Source organism: Falco punctatus (assembly GCF_963210335.1).
Source record: "Falco punctatus genome assembly, chromosome: 4".
In the NCBI taxonomy this organism is placed as follows: domain Eukaryota; kingdom Metazoa; phylum Chordata; class Aves; order Falconiformes; family Falconidae; genus Falco; species Falco punctatus.
In genome coordinates, this window is record NC_137583.1 from 16,008,633 (window position 1) to 16,028,928 (window position 20,296).

Genomic DNA, 20,296 nt, shown 5'->3' on the forward strand with positions numbered 1-20,296 from the left:
CCCAGGAGGACCAGGTGGTCTTCTTTTGCATGCCAGAGGTAGGAAATAAAAAACCTGCTGCTGAATGTGCCTCCAAAGGAGCAGTACATGCTGCTCCCCACAGCCCCAGAAAAAAATCTAAGATTTGATGAAAGCTGGTATTCAGAAAGCCCACCACATCTTCAGGCAGATCCTGGCTCTTGATTGAGATTTGCTTGGCACAACCAGCTGACAAGCAGCCAGTCCGGCAAACGCAGCTGATGGTGTTGACACAGCGGTGTCTCTCGCCAGTGCAGGCAGGTGTAGCTCAGTGTGATCTCCCACATGGTCTTCAATGGCATGAGGAAACCTGGCGGGGACCATGGAGGAAGGCTGCAGAGCACAGGGAGCTCGACTGACCATGTTCAACAAGCTGGACTGCACGGAGAAGAGGACATGTGTCCCAAGCACCAGCAGGGAGTGCAATAGTAACTTCGGAGCTGGGTAAAGCAAAACTTGGTCAGGCCTGGTGAAACACTGGCAATTCTTCTAATGGCAAATGCAGTTTTTGCAAAAACCAGAATTTTGGAGACAAAATTTTCACTTTTCAGTAGCTGAGCTTTCCCATTTACCGCAGGAAAACTGAAAGAATTTCATTTTGGTGGCCCACTTCATGGACCTGACTCACATCACCTGAGCTAGTTTGGGCACTCTGGAAGACCACCTTTCCTCGGTACATGCCATGTTGTATATGTGAATCCAACGATGCTGACACATCATGCACAGTAGAGCTCCAGCAGGGACCCAGCTGCGGGTGCTGGCAGTGGGTGGGAAGTCCTGGGAAGAGCTGAAGGGCAGTCTCCGAAAGAATGCACGCATCCAAGTGTGGGGTCCACACTAAACTGGAAGAGCTGCATACTCTTCCCAAAAGTCCAGGAAGAGCTGTGACTGCCACTGTGCTACAGTTTGCGGACGATGGGCAGGAGCCCTCAGCAAGCTTTGCAGGCAAGGCTCTTCCCCTTCCCCAGCGCAGTGCTCTCTGCCAGCAAACATCACTTCTGCCACAGCCGAGATGAGTCAGCCAGCCTGTTTGTTTTCATAGGGATGCCTGGCTCAGCCAGCAAGTGGGCTTGCAATAACATTGTTTAACCTGGTTCCACAGAAAGGAGGCAACGCCGAGTTATCCTCTGTGTCAGGGGAAGCCACTGTGTCTGGGTAAGTCTTCCCTGGCACCTCCACATCCACCTTTGAAAACAAGAAGAGGCGCGACGAGGCAAAACTCTGTGGGACCATGCAAGCATGGCAATGTCCCATAGGGAGAACAACAACTGCCCAGTGGTACATGGAGTGGACAGAGCGGGCTCCCCACGCACCCGCAGCTTGCCCAGGCAAGCCAGAGCAGGGGTATCACCAACATCCCAAAGCCACAGCAAGAGCAATGGGAGCTCTTTGCAGTTGAACTCAAATTTTGAGGTCAGTCTGGTATTTTATGCCGTAATCGGGACAAAACCATAGTAAAATAAGTACAGCAGCAAGTGAAATCCAAGCATAGGTGAACGCAGGCCATTATTCTCTTCTTTATAACACTCTGCAATGGGTGATTTGAAAGGAGATGGTTATTTGGTGATGCTCTGCTCTGAAGAAGCACAAGTCTTGGTGCTGAGGGGAGCTCCACCACTCCGGTAGCTTCTAGCAAGGGCCTAAACATCACCGTAACAAGCAGAAGTGTGGCTGGTTGGTTTCTTGGAGAGAAACATTGTTAATAACTTTCAGCGATGGCCTTGCACCTCTCCACCAATTCAATGGCCACAGCTCTCCAGCCAGGCCCCAGACTGCACAGAGACAAACCAGCTGCAAGCCAACCTGTCAGACATGCATGGATGGGAATGGTCTTCCTCGGGTCAGCCATGCGTGGGGAGCAGAAGCTGCATGCCAAATTCATTGCCCGCTGGAGCAAATACCTTGGTGGAACTGGTGAGAAACCTGCTGCAGGTCTGACAATGCTCCCACCAAGCCTACATGTACCACTTGGGTATCTGTGGGTAAAGTGCACGCTGCAGCCTTCCCCCCAGCCCATCCTTACCTCAGGGGACGTCCACAACCGTTCCTCCTACCCTGCCTCTCATCAGGACGGTGACAACTCACTACCACTAATGGCATTTACTGGATCTTAGCCTTTCTGAGGAGACCAGCCCCTGCATGTGGTGCAAGGAGCAGAGCAGGAGAGAGGAGCACCATGGTGGAGGGGACGTGGAGGACAGGATTTGGGGCTGACAGCCTCGCTGCTACCTGCTCAGTTGTGTTCCTGGGTTGCTGCTTTTAACAGCAAGCCACGCGAGAGCCCCAGCTCCCGGGACTGCACAGCTGGCAAAGGATGAAGCCTATCAGCACAGGGTGGTCCTTCTGCTGAGGCAGCTCATGATGACACCCCGGTGTGGAGGTTCCTGTGTGACACTAGGAGGCTGGCAGGTCAGGATCTGTCCCATGCCACATTCAGGACAGGACCTCCATTTCAGGGCCCTCTGGAAAGGCTTCATCCTGTTGTGTTTTCAAAAACTAAGAGTCTTTTCATCCTCCTCAATGAAACTGCTAAAAATGAATGGTTCAAGTTGTATTGTTAGAGGTTATTTGTCGTTTAAACCCTCACAGTGTCTAAGAGCCCCCGAGCACTGCGCCCCAGCCAAAGGCTAGAAACTGTCCTGGAGCATCTCAGTGCCACTGTCCTATAGACCGTGTTACACAGCAGTGGGCCGAGAGCTGCAGCCTGCGCTTATGAGAATAATCAGGACGGGCATGGGACTGTATCAGCACGGACAGACTGCAGCATCACTGCAGTTATCCATCTAGGCCCATCTGTTACCTGCTTGGGATCCCTGCTCATAAAGAGACACAAAGCTGGGCCACAGTTATTCTTGGTGGGACTCCATTGACACGGGAGGCGGTACCAGACCGTCATCTTTCCCCTGTTCTTTCATCCAGAAGACTCTGGAAGGCAGTGCGGGAGGCTGCAAAACACTGCGCTCTACTTCGCATCCCCACACTGGCGTTTGTCTTTGCAGGAAGAAACATTTTAAGCATTGCAAACAGAAACGATAAAGACAGTGCAACTGGAGAAGAACAGCAGTCAGCTCACTGCAAGTAGCCTCTCAAAAGAAAATAACTCTGGGCCAAATTCAAACCTGGTGTAAACAGAAGTCAATCTTCCAGCAACAGTGGGATTAGCCCCCACTCGCACTAGCTTTGACTTTGCTGCTTGATGTTTATATCACTAGAGACCAAAGAATATACTTGCCAGACAAGAATAGGAATCATTAAGTCTGTGGTCCAAAGTGAGGCGCTGAACCATCTCAAAGAGTGAAGCGTGGTCAAAGTTACAGGGATTGGAAGAGATAAATTCATCCATGCCATGCTTTTGAGCTCTATCTGCATCTGTTCATTTATACATATAGAGAAAGACACCATTTAGAGAGATATAAGACATTTTAGTTGACAAATACAACAGAAAAAAATATACAGTATGAAGCATGAAAGCTAAATATCTCCTCTTCCCTACATTGCCATTAACTTTTCTCTTTGCAGGCTATACAGTACTCTTTTTACCTCCCATTGTCAACTTGCATCAGTTATGGACTATCTTACTGCATTTAGGCAAAAGATTTTAGAATTAACGTCTTGTCAACTGCTCATTATAAGTGCATTTATTCTGTACTTAAAACCAGAACACAAACCCAAGAACTTACTCTGTATCTTACAATATGCTATGAGTTAACAGAATTCTAGCTCACAGAAGTAAATTAGCTCCTATTTAGATAGTTGCAGTTAATTATAATAGATTCTGCCATTCTAATGAAGTTACAGCTGTAGCATTTTTCTCTACATTTACTAGGTTTTCTAGGTATCACACCAGTTACGTTGTTCCTTACCCAAATGCCAATGTTTGGCTCCCCATGGTAATTTTTTTTTTTCCTAATGGCAACTTTAAATGCTACCTCACCGAAATAAAAAGATGCTCTTTTAAGCATCGCTAAGAAGTTAAATTGATATATAGTTCGTTGTCACTGAGGCAGTAACCCGCTAGTGTGCTGGAGCTGCCAGTCATCCCGACAGAGGGACTGAATTTCCTCTGCCTGGATTACGAGCTGCCATTTTTGGGTGAATTAACAGCCTCAACGTATTCACACTTCTCTGCTTTGGGTGACGTTTATGGGCACTAACTCCTAGGGGCTAATTAATTAATCTCAACATGGTTAACTAAAAATACACCAAATTCAGCAGTTGAAATGAAGCCGCCAAGCCGGCCTGGGTGCGGCCAGCCGGGACCCCGCTGGGAGCAGGCTTTGTTCTACCAGTGGCCGGGGAATTAAAGGACACCTTTCACTTGGTTTTGTCCGTGCTCAGCTTCCTACTATATGGGTTCTTGCCAAATCCTCCACAAAGAAAATAGGATTTAAATCCTTCCCCTGTTTATAGCCTCCTAGGGGAACTGGGTGGCCTTGAAACAATGTGGCTGAAAGGACAGAAAAATGCAGTTTTCCGCAATAGTAGTAGTATATGGTAACTGTATTTGTTTTAAAACAAAATCCCCCTTCACCAGAAGAACCAAAAATCCTTAATTAAAAATAACGAGCAAAATAAAAAAAAATATAAAAAAGAGCTTTACATGATAATGATACAGTGTTCTTTTATATATGTTGTACTATTTAATATTAAGCTGTGAAGGATGGTATGTCTTCCTAAATACCTCGTTCATGTCTGTGCTCTCAGATATTACTGATCATTGGAAGCAATCTTTACATTTTCTGTATAGTCTGTCGTTAGCTATATACAAACTATATAAATAACATCACCCCCTGGAAAGAAATCAGACAAATTAAAACATGCAACATTTCAATTAGCTGCTAGCAATACTTAATTCAGCAATAGCTGGCAATTTTCCTCATTAAAACCCTGCTGAATAAACACTGAGGGTTTTTTTCCCTACAGCTGGTTAATTTTTGAGGGTCCACTCCCCTATGTTGCTCCATGTGCCGGGACTTGCTACCTCTGCCCCTCACCCTGGTCCCAGCCCCCCTGCTCTGCTGGCAGCTCCGTGCATCCAGCATGGAGACAAGAAGCTGCCGCCGGTACAGAGCAACGTGGCAGCACAAGTGCTGGCTTGGGGGATAGGGACAAGCTCTCTGACCAGCACATCACCTCCACAGCACCTCTCCAGCATCCCTGGGCATGCAAAGCCCACCTAGCCCTGGGGCTCATGGCACGAGCCAGCTCCTGTCTGTTTTGACAGCTCTCTGCCCCATCGTCCCTGTCCCTTTGGGCCATGATCGATTTGATTACATTCACTCCCAAAGAGTTTGTCTGCTCTGTTTTCAATTCCATCCCTAGCGCCCACAAAATGTTTTAACAGATATTATCAGACTATTTTTAATGGCTTGCTGCTCTGCCCGGCTCCTCGGAGTTGACTGCAAGCTGACAAATTGGCTGGAGGCCTTCATTTGCCAGCTCCGCTCAGAGATTTTATTACTTTTCAATTAGAAGCCCTGATACACTGTCAATCCTCCTGCTCAGCCAACGAGGCTCTGAGAGCTGAGTAAATCAGCTGGAAATTTGAAGAGTCCTCTAGCCCTTTAGCTGGTGAACTTTTTTGAGCATATGTGCTAGAAAGCATGTTTGAAATTAATGGTTTTTACTCCAGCCTAATAAGCTTTTCATCACTTTACGTCCTCTGAGCAAGGTGGGCACAGAGTGGACCTTTGGTCGGTGCAAACCCACAGAAGCTCTGCTGGCTTCCACGGAGCTGAGGGTCTGTCCCAGGCTTTTAAATGATCTCCCTGCTCAAGGCAGGGGCACAGACAGCTCCCTGCCAAGCGTGAGAACAGACACAGTGATTAAACAGCCTTCACAACTGTCCATAATCAGGGGCAAACTTACTTTCATTAATCACTCCGAAGCCACACCTTACTGAGCATCCCACTGGGTGCCTGCCCGCAGGCCCATGTGCCCCAAAACTCCCCACCTCAGAACAACCACCCAAAAAGGAGGCATCAGACATGGTGCTGCACGAGCTCCAGTAATCAAAAAAGTATGAGCCACACTATTTTTGCTCAGTCAGTGGTTTAAAATGTGTGGTTTCTGCCATGGGAAGGAAGATGACCAGCTGTAGCAATGCCTGCAGCAGCCCAGTGCATGGTCAAACCATTTTGCATCGGCAGAGCTGCGGGGCTGGGTGGGTGCACGTCACCCAGCCAGGGGCTAATGCTGGCACGGCAGGAACTGCAGATGTCTTTGGAGAATGATAATACACACATGGAATGTGTGGAATTAAATGGAATAGCTGCTCTGGGCCAGATGCTTAAAATTCTTAAGAATAACTAGGAGCAGTTTAAAAAGGACACTCATACATTAAACTCACCTTCCCTTAATTAGAAAATAAACACCCCCTGCAACCTGCAATTTATTTTTGCATTTTGATTTTTCCAATGGACTTGCTTTTAAGAATGAAATTTAGGAATCAAATGATGGCGAGAGCATTAACCTTCCTAGGCAACACAAAAAGAAAAGGACAGACCTAAATATCAGCTCCAGACAGCTGATCTGTGATTTAAAATACTGCCAACATCTGCATATTAAATAGATTTTATATATAAACTACCCTCTTTCAAAATGGCTTGTACAGTTTGAATGAGATTTAAAACAAAGTACAAAATGAGAATGGCTAATACTCATACCCAAACTGTACAGCTAATTTGTAAGTACTTTAAATTAATTGTTTCGGTCAAATACGGATGCTTTTTTGACCCTGCTCTGCTATTCTAGCTAAAAAGAAAGAGGAAACCCAAGAAAGAAAGTTATATGATGCTCCAGTAATTTACAATCCCTTCCCAAGGTGCTGTGCCAAGCTTGCTGGTGCTTCTTTGTTCGGGGCCCCAGCCAAAATGCTGCTGCAGGCCCACAAAAGTTATCTTACATATTTAGACAAGCTGCACAGAACTGCAGCTGAAAGGCGTTCGATGGTGGTCTCGGAAGGGAGGTTGCCCGCGGAGGTACATGGGCAGCAGAGACTCCACGAACCTTTCTTCTGGAAAATTGCAGACTGGCCTTTTATATTGCACTTGGTCACCTACATTACGGTCTTTTTTTTAATGCTGCTGGGTTTATTTTGATCATTTTTATCCAGTTTGCATTTTATCCTGACTCCATTAACTAGCCCCCTGTCACACACGCACTCCCTACAAGTGTTTGAAATCAGAGTCTTAAAAATCTGCCAGTGTCGGGAACACAAAGATTTCAACAGCAACAACAACAACGACGACGATGAAAACCAAATGACTGTCCCACCATTTGGTCCTCCGAGGGCTGTATTTCTCTTTATCTAACTGTTATTTAAAAAGGAAGAGACAAAACAGTCATATCTCTATTTTTTTCCCCCCAAACACATTTCCCTGCCCTCTGTGTTTCTTTTGCTCCAGCAATAATTTTGGCAGATTTTGCTCTGAGAGCGGTGAAGTTAATAGTGGGGGACAAGCTCCATAAAAGAATTCTTGTTATAAAAGGCTTTAGGTAGCCATTTTATTGTAAGAATTTCTTACTCCAGATTTCTTTCTTTTGGTTAATGAGTGACTTTGTTTTAGTACCAAAGGCAACTGAACATCCAGTAAATTTTACGACACATTTGCTTATTAAAAACAAAACAAAAAAACCCAACAAACAAAAAAACCAAACAACTGTAAATTAAAAGGTGACTTTGTATCTTACTCATCTGGAAAATGTGTGCTTGTCATATCTGCTTGACATTACAAGAATGAAGATGTGGTTTGGACAGTAACAAACAATGACACTAGTCAACCTCATCAGGAGACATGAAATAAAGGAATGACAATGATTGATGGCAGCTATTCATTTAGAGATATTTCTAGAAAACTCTTTGCTGGCCTGGCCGGGCAGAGTGGGAGAAGTTTTCCAGCCTGTGCGATGCTCGCCGGCAATGCACGGCGGCGGGCAGGTGACAGTGTGCCCACCACGATCTGCCGCGCTCGGCTGCGCGCTCCCAGGGGCGGCCCGGTCCCCTCCTGCTCTCGCCACTTAAACGGAGCTAACGGACACGCTTGGGCTGCAACTCGTTAAAGAAATACCCAGAGGAAGCACCTAGAAACCTCATTTTGTTCGGCCATGTGGAGCGAGAGGCTTTACTAGCAAACACTCGCGCTCTGGAGGGGGGAAAAAACCCCAAAACACCGTTCTGGGACGGCAAATGTCAGGCTGTTGATCATGAGCGAGCTGCTGGCAGTGCTGGCTGGTGACTTACCAAGTCCCCTCCTCGCCGTGCACTACAGCATTGCCACCTCTGCAAAACGATACGTGTGTCCCCCTCTGTGTGTCCCTGCGTGGGTGCCTGGGGCTCTGCAAACCTCCTCCCTGCGATGAGCTGTGGCCGCTGCAGCAGGCTGAACTCGCCTCTCAGCTGGACAGCTAAGAGCTTTTTTTTTTTTTTTTTTCTTCATATTACTCCGCGTTAGAAGATAGCTTTAAATTTAATTGGCTGTTTATTCCTGTGTTTTATGGTTTTTCCCCTGCTGCAAACAAATTCTTTTCTGCTTGAGTTACAATTTTAATAAACGATTATGAATGCTCCTGTAAATCACCAGACACACTAGGCACTGAATTGAAATCTAACTTATCTAATGTTTGGTAGTTAAATGAGGAAGAATTTGTCATATGCACTTACATAATTCCTTGTGTGGCAAGTTAAAAACACAGTTTTAGAACAGCTATTTAGAATATAAAACATTGTTTCACAGCATTTTTATAACTATTTAAAAGTATTTTGAATTAGATAGCTGCAGAAACCTGTGAATTTGTATGTCATAAGTTAGAGGCTCATGCTTCTTAAAGCACGTAGAAGTGATTTACAGGCTAGTTTTAAATTCATGCAACTTATGTGAGAACTGAATCAACATTTTAATTCTGCATTCCTGCAACGAAGCATCTGCAAGTTGACAATACAGAAGACACAGCAGCGTTCTCATGATATCTCTAACTATCTAAATAAAAATAAAGCAATTAAAGCACAAAACTAATAATCTAATAGGATAGCAGTGCATTGTAGTGCAAATACATGTAATGTTGCCAGACCCAAGTTCATTCATTCATTCACTCTTTCTTTCTTTCTTTCAAAGTGGCAAAAATCTGTATTTCCATAAAATTATGATTTTTTTTTTTTTGGTGGTAAAGTCTGATAAGAATCCTCTTTGGAAATCCAAACATTTAGAAAAGAAAAAAAAGAAAGAAAAAAGAAAGTGTCTGCTGAGAAGGAATTCTGCCTGCTACCCAGGGGTATGTTTATACACACGCACATACTCACACACAGAAAAAAAAGAAGAAAAAAGAAACAAAAGAAGGAAGAAGAGGAAAAAAAAAAAAAAAAAAAAGTCTTGTTTGATGGCCAGGAGGGATGACACCGCCTGTTCCTTCTCATAATTGCATTCAGATACTCCGGATACATATTTGCCAGCTCTCATGACCCACTGATGCTATTCCCTCCTAAGGAAAGCAGGCACTCACCAGGTATTAGAGAAGCAGCTTACAACATCAATAAAGGATTTGTATCGGCTGTATTTAAGGCTGAACAAAGACTAAGGAGAAACTCTTTTACAGCACCAGTTTGGGCTTTTGTCTTTTCCAAAGTAGGTATTCCAGTGGGAAAATGTAAAATAGTAATTCCCCTGGCTTATACTTTTGCAAGCATTGCTTTGATTGGTGACTGAGACCCACGCAAAAACGCTAATTTTTGATAATTTGGGGGGAACAGCAGCACCCCTTTGTGACTAATGTATTTAAGTTGGAGTGGGTCAGCACTCCAAACCCGGGGTGACCCAGAGAGCTGTTGCTTGCTGCCGAAATCATCCCCTACTGAGTTTACGGGAGAGGGAACTATCACACCTCGACGATTCAGACTTATTTTCACAAGGCACATGTGGAGGGTTTTTTTGGGGGGGCTTCTGTGGAGTCCTGCACCTCGTTTAGGTTTCTCAGGGTCTCCTGCCCTACCTTTCTATGCTGTGAGGTGTCCACGGTTAGCCCCGCACGCTGGTGTGCTACACCAGGCTAATCATCAGCACGGAGAGAAAGGATATTGTCAGAGTGCAAAATGATCTGTTTTCAGGCAGAAAGCAGTCAACTAGATGTAAATTCCATGAAACAAAAGAAGGTATTATTTACAGTTTTATTGTGATGTTAATTAATATTTACATCTCGGAATGAAAAATAGAAATGTTAATGATTGGCTTTGCTAAGAGGATCACTTGATGCCAATGTGAAAGCCAGGGAGAGAAGGCAATTATGCAAACATCACATGCATCCCAATTTCAGTATGGAAACTTACATTTCAAACCTCAATTCAGGAAAATAACATGGAAAGTTTGTACTACAAAATCTAAACATGAGAAAGATTTAAGAGAAAAAAAAAAAGCACATTGCATATGTCAGATAATCTAGTCTGATTATCTGAGCTGTGCTAGCTACAGGGAAGCACTTACCCTTGAGTCCAGCTAGAAGTTAGCAGGGTAAGAAGGAACAAACCAGAATAACATAAAGACTAGCAACAAGGCTCAGGAAAGCAGACAGGAGCCCTAACCTAGCAGCTAAATATTTGGGTTCAAGCAAAGAATGAAAAAGAAACTTAAAGAAAAATCAAACCAACTAAAAAAAACAAAACACAACAACAACCACTTACAGCTGAAAATTTCTTAAGCAGCTCAATAAACCTCGCTACTTATTATGGGGGAACAAATCATTACAAATTCTCAAAACAACCAACTCTTTGTATATGGTGTGATTAACAGTCATTAAATATAAACAGACATTAAAAAATGAAATATAACCACAAGTGATACGTAAAACAAGTACGGACCAATCTTTCATGTTAAAAAGCATAACGTTTCACAAATAATAATAAAAAAAAGAACATTGAGCATGTTTGGGAATTTTGTTTGATGCATCACTAACACAGAACGAACAAAGATTGGTGCTTTCAGACAAGTGACCACTTTTATGAAGCTTAAATATTGCCAAAAGGTGTAATATGTATTGGCAGCATTATTGACTATAATACTGTGCATGATTTCAACAGTAAACAAGAACAGTTTTGGGTTTTTTCTTTTATAATGCGAACATTGGAGAAAAGCACAGCTTTGCGTGAATGGAGTTTTTCTTTGAAATTGTGGCAAAACAAAAAAAGCAAAACTTTTCACTCTAACAGGTATTGTTCACCCACATAAAAGGAATTGTAGAGTCATACAAAAATTAATGAATAGCAGGATCTATTTTTTTTCCAGTACTTAAATTGCAAATAAAATAAACTCCACCCTGGTTCAGAGCTGTCTGTTTACTTCCAAGACAAGTGCTGCTATCAAACTGTGGATGAGAATTTGAGTGCTGCTCGAAGTTGGTGTTTACTAGAGTCAAAAGAAATGGGAACCAATGAATTCACTATTCTCCCAAGTTTCCCCAACAGCAAAATATGTTCTTCTCAAGTTTCTGTTTAACAGACAGCTCCATCACAGGAGCGGAGGGCAGGATTTTTTCTGCATGTGCATGCATGCGCATGTGCCATCTCGGACTGCTACAACATGAAAGCTATAACAACAGTTACTCATCAAATGGCTTAACATTTACTTCTTTGCACATCCTCATTCACCATAGCCTCTAATAAGCACAAAAATTGTGACAGGTATATAAAGATAAATGTACAAGAATAAAATATCTCACAAAAGTCCTTACCTTTCTGCAGGCAAAAAATCCCCAAAAGCCCAAACAACAACAACAAAAAAAACCCCAACAAAAAACTCAAGCCAAAAAACCCCCAATAACAAACCAAGACCCTTTTAAAAATGCAATACTTGATATGTTTGAATTTCAAGACTGAAGGAGCTGAGAAGTGCATTTGTGCATTTAAGACTCCCAACAAGCCATCATGTGTGGCATGCATGACTCACTTCTGCTTCTGATTATTTAACTGCTGTGCCCAATGACTTTTGTAAGGAGCATTGCCACGTACAAACGTTAAAATATGAAAAATGAGTAGCCTTTGCTGCTGAGATGAAGGTGTACTATGGCATGCTGCCCTCATCCTCCTGCAGGATGAAGGTCCTGTGCACAAAGAGCTGTCAGAGGGATCTAGATCCAAGGGAGGAGGAGGAAGGAAGACTTAAGGACAAAATGCAGTAGCCCAGAGGATGCTGAAGTAGGAAGTCATCATCAGACTGATGAGCCGACTGGTTTCCCCCTTCCAGGCTTTGGCACAACACAGCCAAGAGGGTTTCCCAGTGCCTGGCAGCAAAAAAGTGAGCCTGAAGACACCCAGCTTATGGCAAGAACACATTGTGGATGGAAAGAAGGTGATGGCATAAAAACCAGCCGAATTATCTGCACCTGGAGCTGGTATTGGCCTGAGAACAAGCAGAAGAAACTAAGGTCAGATCCTGACCCCCTCAGATGCCCTGCAGGGAACAGGGGGTGAAATCTTGGCTGTTTTCACCAGAAGCAAGGATGAGGGATCCCTGACTCCTGGCAGGTGCATGAGATGGAAAAATCCAGGTCAAACCTGTGGTGTTTCTCTAGCTCTGAGAACAGTCAAGCTGATACAGTCTGCAGGACCATGAGCAGCACAAGTCTCTGGTGGACATGCTGGGCTGTGGTTAGGTGCAGAGGGGACTCCTGGGCTCAGTCACCGACTTCGCTGCTCCCTGGTGAGGACTAGGACAAGCCAGCTGCCCCTTATCCATCCCAGGCAACTAAGCGGGTTGGGGTCAGCTCTCCCCAGGCACACAGCGCTTGGCTCTGCACGGGGACAACACACCCAAAGGTCCACGGTCCCGGGCAGCCCATTTCCTTCCCCCAACTCCTGGCAGACTTTGCTACAGCTGCTGCCAGGCAACTAATGATGTGTCTAGGAAAGGGACCCTTCACCTGACCCCATATATTGGTCTGGCAAAGTGAAAACTCCATGAACATCAGGAATTTACCCAGCAGAAAAATTCTCCAGGCCTGATGCCTGCAAGGATGGGAGAAGACTGGTGGGGAAGGCGTTTCCCCAGTCTAAGTTCTCTCACTGCCCTTGTCCCAATCCATGGGGATCATGCTGGGACAAGCAGGAGCGCATCCTCTTTGCACCAACCACACAGCTAAGAGCATCCTTCAGCATTGCTCGTTAGGAGAGGGAGCCACAAGCAGCATCCCTCTGCCACTCTCCCTCACTACACTTTGCAGGCTTTTAGCATATGAAAAAGCAGCAGTAGAAGGACCTCTGTGTGCTATTTCCAAAACCACTTTGAGTAAACATTCTGGGCAGAGACACATACAATCCCTGGACAGCACAACTCAGCCAGGTCTCGAGGCTGATCACAGCCAGCAAGTGTCTCACTCACAAGAGGCCAATTCCTACCTCCCCTTCTGGCTTTCTGAGAGGTGTCCTTCCTTCCTGACCCCAAACCTTTACACCTTGCACCCCCAGAGCCAGTGACCTGACTTGGATGAACAGGATGAGGGTCACTGAAATGAAAACACTGACTATAGGTTTTACCACGCTGCATCATGCTACTTCTCACAGCAGCAGCAATGCAAGACAGAAGGGAGTCCAAAATATGCAGGCATTTGGAGGACATAAATCAAAAAAAGCAGCAAGCAGAGGTTTTCTGCCGTAACATTGATTGTACATCATCTGTATGTCTTGCATTTTATTTCCTGTACATACTGACATGAAGAAGTGAAATCAATATAAAACACAGGCAAATGATATTGATAAGCAAGGGGCAGATTTTCTGAGTTCCCTACAACAAAACACTCCATAAGAACTTTACAAAGACTATTTTAAATGTTAAAATCTGACTTAATTAGTAGAATTTGCTAATATTTACCGCTTTTCCTTATTTTACTTAGGTTCAACAATGCTAATTCTTAAATTCTGCTGAAACTAGCAAGAACTGCTGCATGTTACATAACAAAGGGGCTCCAGACGTGTGATTGAGACCTTCAAGAAAAATGAGTGAGGAGGCATTTGTGTGGTTTATAATCAAATTACATTTGCAAGACAAAAGAAATTGCTCTAAATTTCAAATTAGGCAAACTGGGTATAACTGCACAGGACATGAAGCATAGCTACGACTTAAAAGATGATTGCTTTAAATTCACATCTAACTGGCCTGCAAAGCAACCTGTTAAAAATACCATATGTTTTCCTACAGTTGAATATTCAACAGGAGACCTCTTTTTGTGTGTGCATTTCATACTTGCAAGATTTGCACCTGTAGTTCTGAGCACGTGATGCGTTTGACAGACAGCTAATGGTGCTAATGAATCGCTCTGATATGGGTGTGCAGTTTATTGTGTGGGGGTAAAGCACGTGTCTGCAGGAAGCAAGCTGGGTCTCAGGCTGTCAGATCCCAGTCTCTCCTCCATCAAGTATTGCACTTTAAAATACTCATTGACAAGTTCCCCAAGGAATTTTGCTTCTTGGGTTTGGTTGTGCTGAACACACAGGTTAACTGCTTCTGGATTCACTGATGTAAAAAGCAGCTTAACGATAATGAAAAAAATTTCATTTCAGAGTCAGAAACATGTATGTGAATATCGATTTACATCAGTGCAGAAAACCTTTCCATCAAAGACTTCTGCCCTCTAGGAGAACTTATTTACTTACAAAATTGAGAGATTGGGGCGTCTAGCTGGGGTACATTTCCTCCTTTAGCATTTAGCTTTTGCACTTGGGTAGGCGGCACAGGTTTGTGAGACTGGCCGGTGGCTCGGTACATGGCTTGGACCCACAGGATACGGTCCTGCTCATCATCACTGGCAAAAATCACCGTGTCTCCTTCCTTCACAGCGTTGAAGAATGCTCTGCCGCCCTCCAAACCTGGCATGGGAGGAAGCAACAATGGAGTTTTGAAGACTCGGAGGCCACCCAGGGGATCTCCCCCAGCTTCCCACCCCATCGCAGCCCCGGGTGCTCCCCAGCCAGCTGCGTGGCCCCCGGCTACTGGCTGAGCTCAGCCCCTCCCCAGCACCAAACTCACCTGCAAGACAGCCCGCCAGGGCACCCTGCACCGCAATCACTAAAACAAGCCCCAACACACGCAGATTAATTGCTTCTCTCACGTACAGCCCCCCTCTGTGCAGGTTCCATGCAAGCGGCACCACTGGAGCCCCATTAAAAATGGGTTTTGAGGGGATGTGGTGGGAGGTTTCCCATTAGGCTGAGTGCATCAGTGCACAACAGGTGCTTGGGTGATGTGCTTATTTGTCTTTGCCCTGGTTCAGCACCCATCTTCCCATCTCCCTAACATGAGAATTAACCTGGAATAAAGGTCTTGGCAACCAACCTCCTGCGTCTTTCTTCGTCTCCTCTGGGGATAACATTATCCAGGGCATGGTGAGCATCACCATGCTCAACGTGTTGCCCCACTGAAATAAAAGAAATGTCGTGCTCCTCCACTTGAAGAAGGGTCTCAACACTCAACAGGTACCTCCAGGTACCAGGAGGCTTTCTGTGCCTGCCCCTTCCACTCACTCGCATCCACCAGAGAGAAAATGGGGCAGGCAAAAATGCTGGGTTGCTCCCATAAATACCTTCTACAATAAAGACAGACATAGCTGCTAACCTTTTATTGAAGGAACAGAATCTGAAGGCACAGGTCAGAATCATTACTCAGTTTGAGCATTCAGATCACTATCAAGTTTTACTGGGATTTAAGCATCTAATTCACTTAGACTCCCCAGAAGAGATGAGCCTTTCCCTCCTCTGGTGCAACTCCTAGCTCAATTCCTTAGATCTATTTATAGTAAAGTCATGCATAGCTAATGATCAGTATAAACACAAACATATTTAGAATAATGCTGATCACAGTTCAGCTGCAAGCAGGGGGGGAGAGAGAGAGAGAGAGGGAGAGAGCACTCCCGTTTGGGAGCCGTACGCGGCGCGGCGAGCCCGAGCACCTGCGGGCACAGCAGCGAGCCGCCAGCCCCCTACCTGGCTGCGGGTCGGTGTAGTCCACAGTGTATCCGTCGAGCTGCAGCAGCTCTTGAGGTTCAGCTTTTTTCTCCCGGTAGCTGCACATAGCAAATGTATATTGACTAACCTGAAGAAAATCACAAAGCTAAGATGGCACCGGGTGATCACGACAAGGCAATGCAAAGCGCTTACAAACACTGTCCGCGGACAGCGTGTTTACGGAGACTGGGGGTGGTGGGGTAATTTTGACGGTCATCACCCATACGAGACAGACTAAACTTTTTACCAGGCTTTTGCAAAGCTCTCTTTTAACACACCCTGCTGCAGCAGGCATCTAATTCTCCGCTTCAGTACGTACAGCGGTTTAATTTCCTCCCAAAGTGGAAGCTCCACGCTTTAAAACCCTCTATCATTCATCCCCAGACAAGTGCAAGAGTGACACCCTGTCACAAACAATGTGAGCTAAATTGCTAGGTGCCAGTCATATTAAAGCAATCTTAAGATCCCACTGATCTCGGCAGTTGTTGTCATCAGTGCTGTAAATGGCAGCTCTCACTCCTCTGAGGTACCATCTGCATGACACGATACATTCAATGTCAAGCTCTTGACGGAAGCCGACTCAGCTGCGGGGGCTCTGCCAGGCTCCCAAATCGCCTTTAGGAGGCCATCAGGCTGCATCAAGACCCGGCGGTACCCGCCGTGCTGCAATCTGGATGGTCAGCGAGCAGCGCATCCAGGGAGGAGAGGAGAGGAGAGGATTCTCCATCCCCCAGGCTAGGAACTCACGGGGAAATTTACTGTCCAATGATTTCAAATGACTTTGTTAAGGTTGTGTCACATCCTGGACGCCTGACGTAATTTTATTCATCTGGACATTTTCTTGACCTCTGGAGGAAACTTTAAAACTCTGGTGGATGGCAATGGATCATGCTCGTCATTTTTTGGAAGTCGGCAGAGATCCTGAAAGACGGGAGAGCTGCTGGGCTGGGGGGATTTTGCCTTCAAATTGCCAAATTGCTTGGCTACAAATACACACGCAGCACCTCTTTTGGTGGCATCTATCGCTAATAAAATGTCATTTATTTAAGTCAGGGGACCCCTCTACTGGCAGAGTGTCTCCCAGTCGGTGCTCGGTTTCTTGCTGCCCTCTACGGGCTTCTGCTAGCTGCCAGCCTGCTCTCAGCAGCCCTGCCTGCACCGTGCCTCCCTCCAGGAACAGCTCCAAAAGCCACCTAAGAATAAACCCTATCATTAACACATTTGTGGGAGTAAGACTAAAAGTGATGCTTTAAGCATCTTGCATCCTCCTTAAAACTACCAGCGCTGACGAAAGATTGACAAGTAACAGACCAATAGCAGGAGCACACCAGTGCAGATTCTATGCTATGAACTTTGAATGCATACCATCGTACCGGCAACACAAAAATTAAAAAGATTAACACGAAGAAATCTAAAAATAACCCAGTGCCCCACAGCACAACATTCAGACTCCTGCAGCGCTCATTCAGCGGTACTCGCAGTATATTGCTGCCATCTCCTGGAGAAGCTCTTGAATGTGCTTGATTTATGGTAAGATGCTGGAGATCTCAGCTGAGCGGTGAGGATTTGAGGTCTCTGTGTTAGACAGCCTGAACTTCAGGGACTGCGTGATAAATTTAGCTCCTGAAATGAGTCAAGTGCTAACCTACTCTCACATTGATCGAAAACATTAATACAGCTAACGTTTTTTTCTTCTCCTGCACACTCTATAGCGACAGGTAAAACTCATTCAGTATTTCAGTTTCTTCTCCTCTGACCCTGAGCATGAGGTCTGAATTTCAGGCTCTCCTTCACATACAAATAATTCCTGTCATCTTTGGACCCAGAAAATATTCTTCATCCCTATCAATAAGCCAACCATACCGACAGAACAGTAACGTATGAAAACACACGTAGGCATTTCAAAGCTTATACTGCTCACGTTAAGTTATAAACCAGATGCAGACAGTAAGCTCTGGTGGGGCCATCCTGGGACAGAGGAAAAGCAAATTGGTCGCTCCTGTCAGCATCTACATCATTTCCTTGGAAGAAGCTGCTCTACATCACTATTAGAAGAGACCTCTAAGAGAAACCTGCAGGTGAGTCTACGACATCCAGGGCTCATCTGCATTCACGTCTGACTTCTCCTCTACTCACATGGCTCAAGCGCAAAGCTCAGGATTGCCCAGGTGCCTGCTGGCAGGAGTCAGGCGAGGGCCAGGCTGGAGGGAGGAGACAGCTCTCGATGGCCTCTGGAAAGGGTGCCAGCTGTGCCATGCAGGGTGCCTGCACCCAAACAGCTCCACTTACTGACTTCCAGGACTGGCATACCAGCCTGTCTGCCCTGTCCTGCTGCCTAAAGCATTTACTGCTTGTGGTCAGAAAGAAGCTGATGCCCTGGCTACCAGTGCAACGTGGCTGCTTCCATTTACAAGCAGTGGTAAAGCAAAACCTTCTGGAATGCTCGGTATGCCAGTGCTTCCCTGCTGAACAGCACTGTAGGGTCAAGTGGAGACTGCAGCTTGCCTTTCATCAGTCCTCTAAAATACTGTGCTTTACAGAGTCTGCTTTCTGTAGAAGCTTAGAAGTGGCTAGACGAGTGAAACAGTTAATAGCAGAAATTAATCTTACAGCCTGCTGAATTCACACTGAACCATAGCTGAGCACGAGAGTGAGCGAGCAGATGGGATGGGAGAGATGAATGGTTTGAGTAATTGGAAAAAACACAGATACAAAGAGGAAACTGAAGGAAGACAGAGGAGAAATCTCTGCCCAGTGAGGGACAAACTCTCAAAGCAGCTGGGATTTCATCCAGGGACTCGACAAGGGCCAGGAAAGGAGCATCTAAGGAAGCTGAACTGAGCGAAACTAAAAGAAAGGAAATAATCCAAGGCTGCCCTGGCTGGTTCATTACAAAAAAGGGAAAACACTTTGAGAAATAATTACAGACAAAAGAACAGAAGGAAAAGAAAGTGGGGGGAAAAGGAGAAAAAGACAAAGAAATTCAGGAAAGGGGAAGCAGACAGCGGGAGACAAATGCCAAAGTTCACTATTCCCAGGCTGCTAAATTAGATCTGACTTTGTTGGCACTTGACCATATTCTGTCACCAGCTATATAATCCAACTGATTAATAAATACAGTAGATATGTATTAACCAGTCCTGACTTCGTCCTTGTTTTTCCACCAGAGACTCCTGCTCTAGCGAGCACTGCTTTCCCCAGGATCCTGCTCAAACCTGTTAATTGTCATGCCTCACACTCCAAGCCCAGTCATTCACCTCCCCCTTCCTCACTGTTGACATAACACCGCCCCACTTGGGTTAAATTCTTAAATGGACCTTTCCTAGATTAACAGCATGCATTTTGTCCCAAGGGAGAGAAACTGTGCTAAGATACTGCCAGCTGTAATACAGCTTTTCACTTTGATGGGAGACTCTTGTCCTCTGGTTGCAGCTGTATGTTGCCTCCCGAGCCCTTTCCTGACACAAATGAGCAGAGGAAATGATCTAGCTTAAAGTAAAAAAATGTGAAAACAACAATTTTCATATATCAGCATGTCCATTCAGCCCCAAAGAACTGCACACAGCAGTTGTCCTAACCTCCTCCTTCAAGCAGGAGGTGTGCCTGTGTTCTCCATGGGCAGGGCTGTGATGGGAAGCCATCCCGTGTGAGTACAGATGAGACACGCAGGACCCACTGTAGCCAGGTGTAATAAGCTGGGGCGTCTGTTTGAGCAGCAGTTTCCAAACATTTCGTATTTATCATCAACACTCGAGTTTTCTCAAGAATCACTACCTATGCCCAGTTCTCAGCGAGGGTCTAACTGAAAACATGATTTAATATGATTACAGGGACCAGCTACGGGTCATTTACCTTGACTTGTGGACCATAGTCTAGGACCACTGGTGTAGTACACTGCAATTTTGCTGAATTATTTTCAAATTCTGTTGGTTAGCAGACTTACTGAACACTTACTTCGTTTCATTTTCTCCCGAGTCAGCCGAGTTTTGCTAAAAGCAGGAACTGTCACTGTTAGTCTAAATTATAATGACTTCAGGGAGTCTGTCACTAGAACAATAGATCCAGGCGTAGACACTGCAACTGGTTTTAATCTGCAGAGGGTTGATCTGGTTCCAACAACATTCTGCAAACACCATCAGACACAATCAGCCAAAAACTGCTTCAAGCTACTCAGCAGACATGTCATCCAGGTACCATGGAGTGTTACTTCCCATATGCTGCCAGAGCACAGAAATGGGGTTATGACAAGAGAAGAGGAGATTCAGTCTGAAATCTCAATGTAATTAATTCATTTGCCCT

The 20,296-nt window shown here is 45.3% G+C and overlaps 1 protein-coding gene across 15 annotated transcripts in view; it reads right to left on the reverse strand.

Annotated features, from left to right (window-relative positions):
- The window catches only part of CADPS (calcium dependent secretion activator), a 220,391-nt gene that overhangs the window by 84,896 nt on the left and 115,199 nt on the right, over window positions 1-20,296 (reverse strand). For all 15 annotated transcript variants that reach the window (XM_080382924.1, XM_080382923.1, XM_080382919.1 and 12 more), the window contains exons 10-12: window positions 15,977-16,085; window positions 14,651-14,863; window positions 3,251-3,387 (exon numbers count right to left, since the gene is read on the reverse strand). In XM_080382924.1, coding sequence (XP_080239050.1) covers window positions 3,251-3,387; window positions 14,651-14,863; window positions 15,977-16,085 — 459 coding nt within the window. The remainder of the gene's footprint in view (window positions 1-3,250; window positions 3,388-14,650; window positions 14,864-15,976; window positions 16,086-20,296) is intronic.